This window comes from Ctenocephalides felis, unplaced genomic scaffold (genome assembly GCF_003426905.1).
Source record: "Ctenocephalides felis isolate EL2017-DRISC unplaced genomic scaffold, ASM342690v1 CF-g0.4_SCAFFOLD_00845, whole genome shotgun sequence".
Taxonomy (NCBI): domain Eukaryota; kingdom Metazoa; phylum Arthropoda; class Insecta; order Siphonaptera; family Pulicidae; genus Ctenocephalides; species Ctenocephalides felis.
This window is the reverse complement of record NW_020536999.1, coordinates 52,710,795-52,728,500: the sequence shown is the minus strand read 5'-3', so window position 1 is coordinate 52,728,500 and position 17,706 is coordinate 52,710,795. Positions and strand designations below refer to the sequence as shown.

At 28.2% G+C, this 17,706-nt stretch overlaps 1 protein-coding gene across 1 annotated transcript in view; it reads left to right on the top strand.

The window, feature by feature from the left end:
* The window catches only part of LOC113385395 (zwei Ig domain protein zig-8-like), an 861,302-nt gene that overhangs the window by 481,265 nt on the left and 362,331 nt on the right, over positions 1-17,706 (top strand). Inside the window, exon 2 of the mRNA XM_026623244.1 lies at positions 17,200-17,381. Coding sequence (XP_026479029.1) covers positions 17,200-17,381 — 182 coding nt within the window. The remainder of the gene's footprint in view (positions 1-17,199; positions 17,382-17,706) is intronic.

Genomic DNA, 17,706 nt, shown 5'->3' with positions numbered 1-17,706 from the left:
ATGAATGCCAACACTTTTGATAGTTGAGACCATATATTTTTCTGCAATATAAGAAAAAGTAGAGTAATAATTCATAACACAAAGAACATTACTAAAATATGCTAAATTTTCAGGACTCGAATATTATCAAACATAGATTCATGCTGTATCATCTTAATTTTTGTTTAACTATTACTTTTTCCTAAAATAATAAGTTGGAGATATTTGCCTTAAGGCTCTTTTAGTTTGTTTTTTTTTAGATTTAACCCTTCCCCCTCGCGAATTGCGAGATTTGTATATATGAGGCAGCATCCGAGTGGAAAGGGCTAATTAAGAATTAGTCTTGTTATACATGAAACAAATATTACATTAAATATTTTGCATAATTATCTGTCTATTTTGCTTTGGGGCATGATATTGCACACCACCAGCTTTATTTTTTTATAAAGTCAATTCGTTACAACTTATATATCAACTAGGTGTAAGTAGTATGTTTTCTTGAGGCAAGTTGCATAACCTTTCCGATATATATAAATAATTGATTTATTCAGTAAATATTTGATTTGTATGTCTAATAGTTTATTTGTCCAAGGGCCTATTTATTCAAGTGACGACCTGTGTAAGTGTCAACTTGTCTACTTTTGTACCTACCTACTTGTGCACGTTTACCTGTTTTCTTGTCTACCTATTTTCCTGCCCAGTCATACTAGTCCATTTCTCTTACTTTATACCTGACAACACTTTCATCTTTTCCCATGTTTACCTTTCTTTCTGTCTGTCTTCATACATCTACACAAATACTTTTTTTTAGGTATCTCAAAATGTTCAGAACGTGTTGAAACATAAATTTGCAAAAATGTTCATTTTCAACTTCCCGTAGGGTAAGTTATTGAAATCGTCAAAAAATTGAAAAATTGAATTGAAATTTATTGCATATCTTTACGTTTTAGAGGTTTCTGAACATTTTGGCATACATTAGAAAAAATTGATGTATATACCTGCATGTGTGTGTGTGCGTATGTATGCAAATAATTTGTAAATTCAAAAAGCATTCGGTCTCTATTAAGGGAGACGTGCTCATTAGTTTTTGGCAAAGACAGGTTCAGCCGTCTCGGAGATACGGAGTAAAGAGTGCAGAAAATAGAAATCAAGTTTTTCAGAGAAAGGAGCAGCCGATTTAAATGATCCAAAAAACATTCAATTTGTAATGATGTGGGAAAGTGGTGATTAGTTTTTGGCCAATACAAGTCTAGCCATTTCAGAGATAAGGAGCTAAGTGTGCAACAAATGGCAGTTCCTGAGAGTACGAAGCATCCGATTGGAATGATTCAAAAAACTCTCTACTTCTTCTGACAAAACTATTGTTTTTGAGGAAACAAAGAAAAAAAAATGATACCAAAAAATATTTTTTTTTGTATATCGAAAATAATTTGTATTTTAATTTTAATTCTACCTAAAGTTCGAAAGCTCACTCATAAACTTAAAATATGTAATTTTAACTTTGCAATTCAGTTCACATGGTTCTCATAAATGTCAGTCTCGTTCATTTTAAATCCGCTTGATTCAATTTTGTTTAATTACTTTTTAAGTGATAAACATTGTCGTACAATTGATGAGTTCTTATATTTCATTTGTATAATACGAATAACGAGAGTTACAGTATTTATAATCATCTATTTGATATTAATTAATTTTTCTCGAATATTTCATTATGGTACGGAAAGTTCCAGCAATTTGCTTTAAGACACAATGCAATTCACCACTAGTTTTGTTTTGCTTTTACTATAATTTACTCTACGAGAAGTTAAATAGAAATATATCGTATTGTAGTAATATATCAATGTATAACGGAATGCTTAATCATTTGATATTAATGCATAAAGCCATACACCAGTAAATTTGATGTTTGAAATATGGTTTGTGTGAATTTTTTTCCATAAATTATTTAATTTAATTTGTATTATCAATGATGTTTCAAATGATTATTTAATGATGAATTGTATTATTATCATAAATCTTTTCAAACAACAGAACAAACAAACAAACTAGTTTAATTTCTCAAATTCTATAACACAATGCACCACTACTTTTATTTATCTCATTTTATATTAAATTTGTTACAAGCCATCTTCCTAAAGAGTGTTACGTTCATGTTACGTTGAATACGTCGCGCAAATGTCTACCTATATGTTTCTCTAGTGCCCTAAACCGCGTAGGTATGTGCCGTCTGCATAATTACGACGAGAATTGTTGAAACGACCGCCGCAAATACTGCTGCATTTCTATGTACTCGAGGAAATTGTTTCAAACAAGCCATTTAATTCCAGTTACCGTAGAAATTAGTTATTTAATTATTTATAGCAATACATTTAAATTTGATTCTAGAAACTTTGTGTGGTATCCAAGGTTGATTAAAACCGTCATACTTTATTTTAATAAAGTAGCATAGTTTGCAAGTTTTATTGTTGCTCGATTTAAGGAGCACACCTAGTGTGACCACCTGAAAAAAGGCTATTTTTGGGAATTGAAAAATAAAATAACTAGTGAATCGATATATTTAAAAGTTTGAGGGTATATTTATACATGTTTTGAGAATACACAGCAAAGTTTTTGAGATATAATATTAAATATTTTTGTAATGACACGCGATCTCCGATGGCGCCAAAAAGGGTCCTCCACTGCTGGAGTGATTGCAGCCTTCTGCTTTGATAAAACCAGAAAAAAAATGCTTGTGAAACTAAAACTAATTGTCTGCACGATGACCCTCGGGCGAACGAAAAATAAAAAATTAACAAAATGGCGGCATGTTCAATGCCAAAATTCTATTTTTGATCAGATCAAAAAACTGGAGCGTCATCGTATGGAGAACTATATAGAGGAGATGAAAAAAAATTGATAGCAATTGGATCATTAGTCTTCATTAGACTCCAGCAAAATCTAAAAATGCTGTTTCGAGAAAAACGCGTTTCAAACGCTCATTTTCATATAATTCTATTTTTAACTTCCCATAGGGTAAGTTATAATAATCGCAAAAAATTGAAAACGAAAATTTTTGCATATGTGTATGTGTATATATTTGCATGTTTGGATACAATTTTTTGTCCACGATTTTGTAAACACGGATCAACCGATTTGAATAATTCACAAAACATTCGATTCGTATTGACAAGGATACGTGCAGATTAGTTTTTCGACAATGCAGATCCAGATTTCGAAGATACGATCAAAAATGGTTTTGCAGTTTTTGAGATAACGGAGCATCCGATTTGATTATTTCAAAAACATTTCATCTGTATTTAGGAAATGAAAAACTCATCAAATTTTTGGGACAGCAGGTCTGGCGGTTTCGAAAATCCAATATAAAGTTAAAAAAAATGTTTTTTGGCGGTCAAAAATGATTATTAGACATTTGCATATCAAATTATCAGATATTTTGTAGAGATTTTAGTAATAAGAACAATCTTTGTTTACAATTATATGGGCATCGATATTTCGTCTCTACGCAGCTCGATTGCTTTGAAAACAAAAGTTTAAAACTTCCAAAATATTTCTAAATATAATAAAAGTAATTTTGTTTTCAAATATTTTGAAATCCTCAAAAATCTATTTTTTTTTTTGAAAGTTAAAAAAATTGAATATTTTTCAAAAATTTTGTGTGTCGGCACGAGAAGTTCCACCAATTTGCCCTAAAGCACAATTTCATGCATCGCTAGTTTTAAATTAGAATTCTATACTAATAACAAACTAGTGGTACAAGGCATTATGATTTAAGGTAAAATTTTGGAACGTCATGTACTTACTGTACGCGAAATAAAAATAGTAGATCATCAATAAAAATTTATCAATAACAAACATTTTAAATACTTTGAATAAATTATTATAAATACTATACATTTCAGCATTGTATTTTATATATAAAATTTAATTGCTTATATTTGGGCGACAATCTTTATCTATGTTTATCTACAAAATCCAAAACATAAATAAACAACAATATGCTTTTGGAATTATTGTAATCGATTGTGCAGTTCTACCAAAAACCGTTTGTTTTTGCACTTTTTGCTTCGTATTTTCAAAACAGCTAGACCTGCCTTTACTAAAAACTAATCAGCTCATTTCCCTGACAATATCAGCCGAATTTTTCAAATCGAATCATTCAAATTGGTGAATATATGTCTCCCAAAAAAAATGGACGAAAAATTTAATCCAGGCATGCATTTGGTTACTCTGTTTTGTATCTAAAAAGACGTCAAAATTTTAAAAACACACATTTTCATTATAAAAATACCAAGGAGTAATGAATTACCATTTTTATTAAAACCAATATTTCTAAATAAATTATCGAAACAAATGAAACTTTTATTCGAAGATACAAAATGAAACACTCATATAAATCTAATTATACAATCTGCAATGAATCTTCATTTCTGAATATATCTTTCCAGAACTACTGCTCGACTAATATTACAATACTGATATTATGAATTTAATATTTATGAGAATTTCTACGATGTTGTCGTGCTGAAATTTTAATATTCATTACTTTATAATTGACGGTCGGATGGGAAAAGATGCATTTGTGTAATTTGAATGCACTATGAGACAATATCTGATTCTGGGAAATGCATCTCAATTGGAACTTGGTAATGCCCTGGAGTTAAACAAAATATAAAATAATTGGAATATTATTGTCTCCAATGAATGAACTCGAGTTTATTACGATCGTAATTACTATTTTAAGAATATATCTTGTGAACTTAAGTTAACAATTCTGCAACTTGTAAACTTTTAATCGTATTTGGTCATACATATGCCCAAATTGAGATCTGCATCTCATACATAAAACAAATATATTAATACAAATAAAATATTTTTATATTAATATATGTAACCTTATTTTGGTATCAGAAATCCTTGTTTGGCCATCAAAAAAAAATTTTTTTCATTTTATTTAGTAATTACAACTGTCTATAAAATATGATAACTTGTAATTGTCATCAAAAATAAATTATATATTTATCTACAACAATTGATATTAAAAAAATAGTAATATATAAGTATGGAGTAGAAAAAAGCATCCAATTGGCTAATACTATGAAGTATCAAGTATACTTATTTTGTAAAAAAAAATCATCATATAATTTGCAACTGTCCGAGTCAAATTTGTTAAATTATGTTACAAAAATGAGCAGTCGAAGCCGGTGACAAGATTGGTCATACCGTACTACTACACAAACTAAAGAGCAATTTACCGTCACATTTATTCTTAAAACTTACAACATATTTTATTAATAGGAGGTTCTATAAGGTATAGCAAGAGAAAATTTATATGAGAAAGATAAGGTCTGGTATTTCATAAGGTTGTGTGCGGGGCTCTATACTATTTTTCCTATATACTTCTGATATACCAACTCCCCTAGATACTGAAATTGCTATGTTAGTAGACATATGCCTTCTATCCAGATATGAGAACCCTACATTGACATCTGAAAACAAAACCTACATTTTTTTCAGTCATATTATTGCACCTAAGGAATTTATTTAATTTTTATTTGCTACCTCTGTGACTCGTAGTCATTGTTCAGAAGTATGTAATAAAGATCATTTAAATTATTCACAAAACTTTGTGAATTTTTCTGTAAAAAGCATAAGAAACATGCAATTTAGAAAAAAAATATCGTTTTTTTTACGAAACATGCTAAAATTGAATCTTATATTTATTAGCAACTATGATAGCAGCGTAAATGCGAACAAAATGTATATATATATATATATATATATATATATATATATATATATATATATATGGGCTTAATGACACAGTCTTTTTTAAAATTGGCTAGTCTTACCAACGTTTTCCCGACTGTATAACATGAAGAAAGCTAGGATAACAGTCATGTCAGATGTTGCGCGTCATTGTCACAGTCTTGTCGCAGTATAATCAGTTCAAGCGTGTATCGCACCTTCTAAAGCTTATATTGAGAGTTGTTTTCTCACGCTTTATTAGGGAATTACTATGGTTTTTTGTAATTATTTTTATTAAAATCAATGCCAATGGTAGAGGTTGCAGACATTTTTATTGCAATAATCTGGTGCAATTTTGATTATTTATTCATTTTTGTTCACTTTCGGACAAAAGTACTTACTATTTCGCAAACCAAGAAAATTGAATGATTGCTTGTTGATTAGATTTTTACTTTAACTTCTCTAACTTCTTCTAAAAACAGACAAATTTTCCAACTGTGAAATGAAAAGACATGCATTTTTTGAAGCTTTTTTTCAGTTCTGAGCCCAACAAAGGTTGGCTACTATTCCCTTTGGGCCCATTCTTTTCATGCTAATGTCTCAAACACGATCAAACGATTTATTTAATTGAAAAATTGTATTTTAGTATGTCCTTACCTCATATGTCACCATTATATTGTTTTTGTGATTAGTTACATTTATCTTAATAAATATGTTATTATAGCCTTCACTTAATATAGAAACTATGCTAATGAAGTTCAAGGAATCTAAGATATAAAACGATTGATACTGTTGATGAAATCATTAAATAATTATATAACCATAAAAACACCATTTTACTTTGCCCGTACTTCCTTTACTTAAATGAGTTTTCACTGTTAAAAAGTATCAAGCAATAAAAGTAGTGAAATAATTATTTCAACCCCATAAAGAATCAAGCTGCTCTTCATCATAATGTATAACATAAAACATAATTAATAATTTTAAAACGAAACTATCTTATTTTTACGAATCGCGTTACTACATCTGGCAAACGAATAGCATTTTTATTTGCAACCTTGATTATACATCAAAGAGTTTTCACCGTTGATATATAATTGGAAAATATAAAGAGCATTCTCGTTGCCAGTCCTTTGGCCTGCTCGTCTCTAAGTTTCCGCGGCACATTTGTGCCAAACGACACGGAAAGTGGCCGCGTCACGCGTAAACAACTTCGGAATTGAAACGAAACGTGAGCGGAGGATTTACCCTTTTGCTTATTTCTATTGTAATAAGCCGACTTAATTCGGGTTCTTTATTACATAACTGAAATTTTCAGATTTCACAATCTATTTAGTGTTTTAGTAAATGACTCGAAAAATAAAATATAGCTTTGTCTAAAACTTTGTTGTAATTTGAACGTCTGACTGCCTACAAAAATATGACAAAGTCGTAGACAACATATATATATATATATATATATATATATATATATATATATATATATATATATATATATATTTATGAACAGGTGTCAAAATCTAATAGTCATATAGATGTTATGCCGACTTAATACTAGTCTGTTTGACAAATGACAACCCAAACAGTTATCACATCTCTGTATGGTATAGTATTAATACAATTTTTGTAATACGACGAATTATTGGTGCAGCAAAGCTAGGAGTGGGTTATTTTTACTTAGAAACATATTGCTATCTGTATTTCCAAGCGAAAATAGTTGTCACTGCTGCCTGACAACAGGCTGCTCGAAGTGGATATCGAACCCGGGACCTCTGAATCAAGTCCCGTCGCTCTTAACCGCTTACCCAACAATATAAACTGTTATATATTTTTAAAATTTTATGATGACTAACTCTTGATCATAATTATAAGTCAGTGAGACCTCTGAGATCATGTATTTTAACAACACCATCAATTGATATTACTACAGGACAACTAATAAATTGATAAATTTTAAAACATACGATTCATGTTTTGATGGCAAGACGTGCTGATTAGTTTTTGGCAAAGACAGGTCCAGTCATTCGCGAGATACAGAGCAAAAAGTGCTGAAAATGGATGTTTTTTATTTTCATAACAACCGATTTGGATGATTAAAAAATATTTTACTTGTTTTGGCAGATTGAAGAATTAATAACTTTTTAGCGAAGTTAGAACCAGCGTTTTTGGAGATGCAGAAAAATATTAACTTGTGTTCGTTAAATCATTATTATTGCCGTCAATTAATTAATTGATATACAAATTATTGGTCAATGGGTGGACGGGTACACAAGTTGACAGATTGACTGGTTGACAAACTGACTAATTGACAGATTGACTGGTTTTTTTTAGTTGACTGGTTTTTACTAGTTGACTGGTTTACTAGCTGACTGGTTTACTAGTCGACTGGTTTACTAGTTGACTGATTGACAGATTGACTGGTTGACAGATTGACTGGATGACTGGTTGACTGGTTGACTGGTTGACTGGTTGACTGGTTGACATGTTGACATGTTGAGTAGTAAACAGGTACAAAAGTAGAAAGCTAAGTACGTTAATAATTCTATCTGGTAGACAGACAGATAGGCAGTTATAAAGTTAGACATATAAACAAGTAATCATGTAAAGAAGTACATGTAGACATATGGACAGGTAGAATGGTAGATAGATGGATAGATAGATAGGTGAATAGGTAGACAGGTGAATAATATATAAATAAAAAAAAATATTACGGATTATAGATCAATCATTTACATACATCAGGAAGTTTATGCAACTTGCCACAAGGATGCAAATACCAGTTTCAACTACTTTTATCATTTATTTTATTGACAACCTTAAAGTATACTCCTACATGTTGATTTGTTATTGATAATATGAATTAAAATGAATGATGAGAATGTTATTAAAAATATCAATTAAAAAGTCTAACAATTCATTATGCATTCATTATTCAGTTCATTTTTTAAAAACATCCAGGGAAAACTATATGCAAACCAGTGGCGTCGGAACCGTGTGGGCTGTGTGGGCTTGAGCCCACCCATGAATTTTGATGGGAGGGCTCAGCCCACCCATCAATCTCAAAAAATTATATGGGCTAATATCTCTAAAAAAACGAGACCACTGGCTGCCTATCTAAAAAAAAAAAAGAAAAAACGAGCCCACCCATCAAAAATTTGGTTCCGACGCCACTGTTTACTACCCATTCAATACAAGAATGAATTCAACTTTCTTATGATCAATATTTAACAAATTGAACGATATATATTCTGCTTATATTAATATGATCGAAAAGATGTGAAAACTGTTATTTTGTATGGATACTCTGGTAAATTTAATTGATCAAACATAGTCACTTTACTTTTTATATGAAAAATTAAATAGCTTTAATATTTTACTAATGATAACGTGTATTTAAATACGAAAATAACTAAAAAATGATAAATAATGAACTAAAAAACTAACAAGTTTCTGAAACATTGCTTTATTAACTCTTTAGCTTTATAGACGGCATCTGCTTGATTATTTTACGAATGTGTCGACTTGTGCTTCAATATTTATTACTCAGAGTTAAACTATTGAAAATTCTAATTTGTTATTATGTATTTTAGTATTTTAGAAATGTAATGTTTGATTTTTAAATACATTTATAACGCTAAAGATTGGAATATCTGAAAATATTTTGTTCGACAAACACTGGCTCGTACAGCAGCGTCACTCTTACGAAAAACGCTGTTGTATCAAAAACAAATAATAATTAATTTTTAAAGAAAAAGACCTTGATGTCACTTATTTTACATATTTGCTTAGCAATTGAGAATCATTCTTCGCAATTTTTTTACAAAACTCCGGTGTATTTTTTTTTTCAAACATTTTGAAACTAGCTAAAACACAAACACCACATTCGAACAGTTTGGTTTAAAACTCATTGTACTTTTTAATATAAACAAAAGTCTACTAAATATCTACAAAACACATGTTGGAAAAACAGCCAGAAAGCGAATAGATTTATCGCTCTGAATTCGAATGTTCACTAAATCAATATTGTTTGAAACGGATGTTATAAATATGCAAAACGAAATTTATTACTCACACGGGAGAAAGCTATATATTTATAAAAAAGCTTTCATGCGGTAAAATTAACCCGAAATTTGAATGTTTTGTATTTCAATTACAATTTACTATATGTCATTGTTCATATTGGAAAATTGTGATTTTATTTGTGTTGGAGAAATTATATTCAAATGTAAAAAATATAAGTAACAGGTATGCACTTTAAACAAATTACATTTTTGCACTTTTTCATGATATTAACTCTATTCAAATTTTATGGACTGCCCATCAAAATATTTGTACATTTCAAAAGTAATTCATAAAAAAACTAGCAATTCGGGCGAACTCCGTTTCACCACCGAACTCGGTTTCATTTTATGTAACATTTTATTTGGTGATTAAAAGATGAAGAAAAAAATTGCCTGCTGTTCAATAAAAATTTGCACAATACACGTGATATGATGGTTTCCAATTGAAATGTAAAAAAATAAGTTATTCGTTTTCTAACATTTTTTGCACAATTTCACAGTGAACACAATGCCGGTTTGTCACATGAAATTAACTGAGCAGAGAACAATGAATAGCTGTCAAACAAATAAGTAGCAGTCAAACAAAAAATATTAGTTTATAGTAAATGCTAAGTATCAGAAATGACGCTGTATGTAAAAAAAGTATTTTCCGCTTTTCTGTTGAAATTTTTTTCAATTTTCTTTGCTATAAACCTCACGGAGCCCGGATTTTCCAACGAATGCAAAATCGTCGAAATCGGTTCGTGCGTTCTAGACTTATAGCGCCAGAAAGGAAAACCCGACATATTTTTATATAATAGATAATATAGAAATGAAAGATAAAATTGTAAGATTATTGCTTCTATCTAAGAAAAAATCATAATTTAATTTCTGATATTCATGAATATAATGAAAAGTACTTTTAAAAATAACGAAAACGCAATTCAGGCATTGACTTGAGTTTCAAGTGAATAATTCATTAGACTCATGGTCAAATAGATTAAAACATGTATTTATTTATATAGAATTATATTAATTAATTAATTTATTTATTTAAAGCTATTTCCGCAAAGGTTTATGTCTAAAGTTTAAATATAGTCTTCTTGATATAATCGTATTATCATATATAAAAGGAGAAAGAGACATATCTTAATACATATACACGTAACTCTTTTCTATATATAATATACTTTGCTATTAAAATTATGCATTTATTACAAGAGATGTAAAAATATATAGAAAGAATCTAATCAAGCCCATTTCAAATGAATTTATGATTTCTATGAATAATGCATATTAAATATATTTATATTTTGAAACTGAATTGTAAACTTAATATTTTTTTAAATAAATTTTCTAAATTTTTAAAATTTAAACTGCGTATTATTTGGAAAATTTTAGTAAAATCAAATTATTTTCGGTAATTAAAAAATAATGAAAATGTTGAAAGTTGTGAGAATTTTATTTCTTTTTTTTTTGAACATTTTTAAAAACGTGAAACTATTAAATTTCATTTAAATTACCAATATTTATGATACAGTTCTATGAATTGAGCAAATAGTTTAATAGTTTGCGTAATGATGGATCTGATAATTCTAAGGTACAACAATTTCTTAAAACATGTGTTACTTCAATCTATCAACATGAAAAAAAATCGAATAAACGTCATTTAATATGAATTTCACACAAAAATAGTTATTAAGTTAAAGAAAAGCTATTATTTGAAGTTAGATAAATAAAGATGTTACTAGTTTTTCAGTATTTTATTAAAGTAAATACAAAGTTATTGATGTTAAATTGTAATATCATGATAAAGTATGTAATTGACAATACTACATAGTAATTTTCACTGTAAGTTTTAAAATTTTTAATATAAATTTTATTATTCTTTATAACTTTTACCTTTGTTATAGTATCCAAATTTTCATTTTTTCCTCAACACTTTACATTTTATTGGGAACAAGTTCAAGAAGATATCCGGGTATAAAGTTCCTCTCCTACGTTAGACCTTTCTAAGCCGACATCTCTTTGTCGACACTCTTGTAGGAAAAAAAATCAAATTCTCCATTTTATACCTTTGATACATGAATACGCTTAAGTTATAAATACGTTCTCTTTTCAGACGAAGAGCCGAGATAGAATTATAGTTGAAAAGCAAAAATGAATATTTTTTGCTGTTAAAATAAATTTTGTTCATTTATAGATCGTTGAAGGAAACTAGTGGGGCGGATGGCATCGTGCCTTATGGCAAATTGTTGGAACTTTCGTATCAAAAATTATTATTTTATAAAAAACGAATGACATTTTTAAAAAAAATTTACTTCGAAAAAATTATATTATTGAGAAACTATAAATTGGACAAAAAATTACTTTTCTTTGAAAAAAAAATATTTTTTAAAAAAAAAAAATAATTTTCTTTATTTTGACATATTTTAAAAGATCTGAACTTTTTTTAAAGCAATCGTACTGATTTAACTGCATAGAGACAAAATATAAAGCGCGTAAGCGCCGCGTCTCTGTCTAACGAATAAACATTGTTACGGAACCCATGGGTATGTAAACAAAATTTATACTTATTGTTAAAATCTCTATAAAATATCTGATAATTTGATGTGCATATATCTACTGATTATTTTTGACCGCCAAATGGCATTTTTTTTACTTTTTTAGTTAGATCTCCGAAACCGCTAGACCTGTCTTTTATGAAAATTTGATCAATTCTTCATCTTGTCAATACAAGTAGAATGTTTTTTTAAATTATTGAAATCGGACGCTCCGTTTCTTAAACACTGAGTTACCGTTTTCGGCACTTTTTGCCCCGTATCTTTGGAACGGCTAGACCTGCCTCCGCCAAAAAACTTATCAGCACGTCTCCTTATCAATACGAATCGAATGTTTTTTGAATTATTCAAATCGGTCGATCCGTGTTCCCAAAATCGTCCACGAAATTTTGTATCCAAACACACACACATACACGCACGCACACATACACACACACATATACATCCATTTTTTCTAAGGTATGTGTAAAGATATATAAAAAATTTCATTTTTGATTTTTTTGCGATTACTATAACTTGCCCTATGGGAAGTTAATCATGATGCACTCAATACTTTGTAATTGAAATCATACGCTAAATAAATACTAATGATCAGTAATTTAGAAATTATATTAAGGTCTCGTAAACTAAACAACGTTACTCACAACCAAAACAAATAACAATGAAAGAAAATACTTCTATTATTGAAAAATATTATTCCTACTTGTTTTTGAGATATCGGTGGTGGAACTTCTCACCCCGCTAATCCAATATATTTAACATTTTTTTATGTTATACATATTATTATCAATTAAATAGTAAGTAAATAAACATACTATTCTTTATATGTTATAATTTTGTATAAAAATCACATAATGTTAATTGATGTTTGATAACACTTATAATAGAATTTCGATTTAAAAAAAAGCTAAATTCTTTACATTCAACTTGTTATGGAATGGGAAAATTATATTATCCTATGTTTTTTTAAAAAAATGCATATTTAACTTCTTATTTAATGATTATATAATTATATACTAACTTTTACTGATTATCAAATAAAAAATTTGCAATATTTTCCAATTTCTGCATCAAATTCTCTTAACATCAGCCACATAACTATATATCTGTATGCACGACCGCATTTCTAGCAAAAGGATATCGAATAAGGATCCTTCGTCCTCTCATGTGCCTCACAATGAGGTGAGGTACAACAAAAGGACCATCGAATTCCTTCCTAGCATGCAAAGTGAGTTTGAATATCTTAACAATTATTTGGAAAACCTTATTTATCTGAAAATAGAATGTAGAATCTATATGTCTTATCCGGATAATGCGACGATAACTATCTTATCCTAAAAATAAATATATAGATATATAAAATTAGAATTATTTGAGATTAGATATGTAGTAAAATATCATTTTGATTTATATCTGTTATAACTTGTTATTGGAATCATAGTTTATACAATTTTATTTTAAAGCTGTTTTTGTTTTTTAATGTTTTTTTATTCATTGATCTTCCTTACTTTGAGCATTTAGCCATATCTAAAACTTTCTATTTTAAACTATTTTATACACTCTTTATTATATCGAACAATATGTCTAATATACCATGACTATCTCTATTATTATTGCAGTAAACGGAGAGGAAAAAAGGGTATAACCTCTGAATTTTTTTACTGTGTTTCGAATTGAATGAAATTTTGGAATTAGGTTCATCTTACCCTCAAGTTCAAAAGTGAAAACAATTCGGGTTGCGCCATCACCCCCCGGGGGGATGACACCCCTTCTCAATTGTGTAATTACAATTTTTCAAATTAACATCGGAAATCGATAGAAGAACTAATTATAAGAAAAAAATGTCTTTTATAGTTTTTTAAAAAATCTAATACTTTTCAAGTTACTGGCTACTAAAGATTCATATATTTTTGGCGTTTTTCTTCGTTTTTTTGCAAATATCTCCTAAAATATACATTTTAACAAAAATCATGTAATGAACAAAATAATGTCAATAAAAATCTTAATAAATCGGTATTACATAAAGTGTTCTAGGAAAAATATTAAGCAAGATTTGAAAGAGCAAAGTTGTTTTTTATTTCGTTCAAGATTTAATTGTTGTATTTAAAGCCATCTAGTGTCGAGGTTTTACATTTTATGCATTTCGGTGAAATTGGATTTTATAATGCTCAACATAAGCTTTAAAATGAGTGCTGTTACAAGTTTTTTGCGTGTAAAATGAGTGAGCTATCATGCAAATAAGAAGCATATACGAAGTTTTTTCTTTTAAATCATGTGGTTTATTGAGCGCCATTTCCACCAGAATTAAAGTAATTCACATTCCATCTAGAATTCACTTCATTATACACATCTTGATGGATTCTAGCAGATTCACGACTTTAGTACAAACTATTTTCAGAAAACTCACGATTTTATAAAAACTTTTAAAGATGTGTATAATGAAGTGAATTCTAGATGGAATGTGAATTACTTTAATTCTGGTGGAAATGGCGCTCATTAAACCACATGATTTAAAAGAAAAAAAACATTCAAATTCTGTTTAACTCGGCGCATTTTCTACTTCCTCATTTTTCTTTTCTTCTAATGTTGTTCTAATTTCTTCTAATCTTCTAATTTCTAATTCTATACACTACTCTTATCATTCTTTATTTCTTCGTTCTTCTTTTTATCTTCGCGTATTTTGTTCTATTTGCTTCTTTCTCCTGATTGACCATTCAAATTTTGTAATTTTGATTTTAACAATACAAATTTGTTATGTTCTTAATATACCAAACGCCAGCAGTTTTTCACGTTGTCTGACTCTAATAATGTTATAAGCATACAAATGTTATATTCAAATACAGTTCGAATAATATTATTTAAGAAAAACTGATTACATACAATTTTACAAATTTATTATTCACATATTTTTATGTATACAGCAACTACACTACATATTTCTTACTTATTTTTTTCCCACGTCGAGACTTAATTTGTTTATCAGCAGTATTCTCCTTTTTCTTTTTTATAAAAACTATGTACTAGCCTTAATTTTTTATATGAAGAATAAGTGCATTTTCACCAAGATATTCAATATACGTAAACATATTTAAATTTATTATTTTAATATTTCTATTAATTTTGAACTTGGTTTAGCTACCATTGGTTTCAGGTTTAATACCCACCTTCTTCAGTGATATCTGATTTTCTCTTGATATTCATTATATATCTCAAATATGAGTTCAAGAGAAAATAGCATTTTGTTAATTTTTTGAATAGTAAGTGAAAAAACGAATTAAGTATATCAAAAAAAAAAATAATAACTACAAAGAGAAACTAGTAAGTTGCTTTCTAATAACTATCTATTAAATTAGCAAAACTGAATGTGTTCATGTAATAAGAGACAAATTGTAATTAAATTACAAATAAAAAACGGCAATTAAAATATTATTTATATCATGATATCAATTTTCCACTTTGACAATACTTTGTATACTATTTTCTAAATTATGTCCTATAATCTATTATTATACATGTTAATGTATATCCATTACTGTATCTTCTAGGATTTTTCTAGACTCGTATTACATTACATATTCTGTTTTTGTTATTATTAGCATACTGAATTAATAAGAGATATCCGATACTATGCTTAATTAATGGAAATATATACAACATCTTGTTTGTTCTGATAAAACATTAATAGAATATTTCAGGCATAGTAATAAATCTGCTTTAAACTAGCAGAGAAATATTTTATAAATTAATTTTTCTATTTTTCTATTTTTATCTTCAGATTGCTTGTAGATTCTTGTTTACTTGCAATCGTTTTATTAAATGATTACTTTTAGAAATGGTAATTTTATTTTGCTTTGTCAATAGCATGTAATTGCTATTTATTATAAGACTTCAGAAGCATTACAAGAAATAGATTGCATAGCATTGGTCTTGGCAATTTTATTTTCTGTATATTTTTAATAATTTGATATTGCCTTTTAATGAATTCAAAATTGTTTATGCTTACACACACACACACACACACATATATATATATATATATGTAAAATATCAAATTTGATTTTGATATAATACGATGAGTTATGTTAAATGATCGGTCATTAATAAAAATTTCATGAAATTTTTGCAAAAGTTTACCAATAATAGTAATAATATAATATAAAAATACAATAAAGTAAATTATAAAACAATTTAAGTTATTTGAATGATTGATTTACAAAAACACGTTGATACTTTTTTATTAAATATAGCATTGATACTCCTTGATATGAGGATGTGCACTAAGCAAATATTCCAAACTCAAATAATTGCAAAATAGAGTAAGCAAAGCTACTGCAAAATTACCAAGTACTTATAGGTGCTTTAATAACAACAATTGATTATCAAATTAATACAATTTTATGTTCAATATATTTACTCATAAAAATAAATTTATGCAAATGTTTCTAAGTCCATGTACACATAATTATTGTAGAATTTACTTGCTACATTAACAATATTATTATGATTTTTATTTTTCATTTTTAAAAGGTTTAGTTAGTGTTAACTAATTTGTTCAGTTTAATTAGGTTGTTATCGTATCATATTTATATTATCATCAAAATTCATATGTTATAATTTCACTGGTAAGGGATGGCCAGCGTGCAAACAGGTCCAATGTTTTATTTTAATTTTAAAGATATTTTACAAAATAATAGCAACATTATCCAACCAATGCAAAATATAAATTTTATAGGTTGAATTTTTTAGAGATGTGCATTTAGAGACTGTAAATAACCTTGATCTGGTATTTCTTCTCAACATTATAAATAATTATCAACAAAGTTGGAATAACTATTTTTATTAAATATTTTATTAATAATCAATTTTTTTCTCAGGTGCTGCAGACAGTAAGCTCCAGCCGTTGGACGGCGGTGGAGGCTACGATGATGATCAGCCGGAGCACGTACCTCTGGACCGAGGGCCGTACTTTGACATAACAGCATCTAAAAATGTTACCGCCCTAGTTGGCAAAAGGGCGCATCTTAACTGCCGAGTACATAACCTAGGAAATAGAACGGTTAGTGGAAAATTGATGCATAAAATAATAGTTTTGTTAAAGATTCACGTTTGAACGTTATATATTATGAAAAATTCTAATATTTAGATCAGTTTATATATACATACATATATATATATATATATGTATATATATATATATATATATATATTTATATATTTATTATAATATATATATATATATATATATCACACTCACAATCAACTCTTCATTGCGTGATGGTTGAAATTATTATCTTCATTTATTTTCTTCGAATTAAATATTCTTTATACATGTTTTTTGAGAAATATTCTTTTTATACGAGAATACTTTTTTGGGTCTGTGC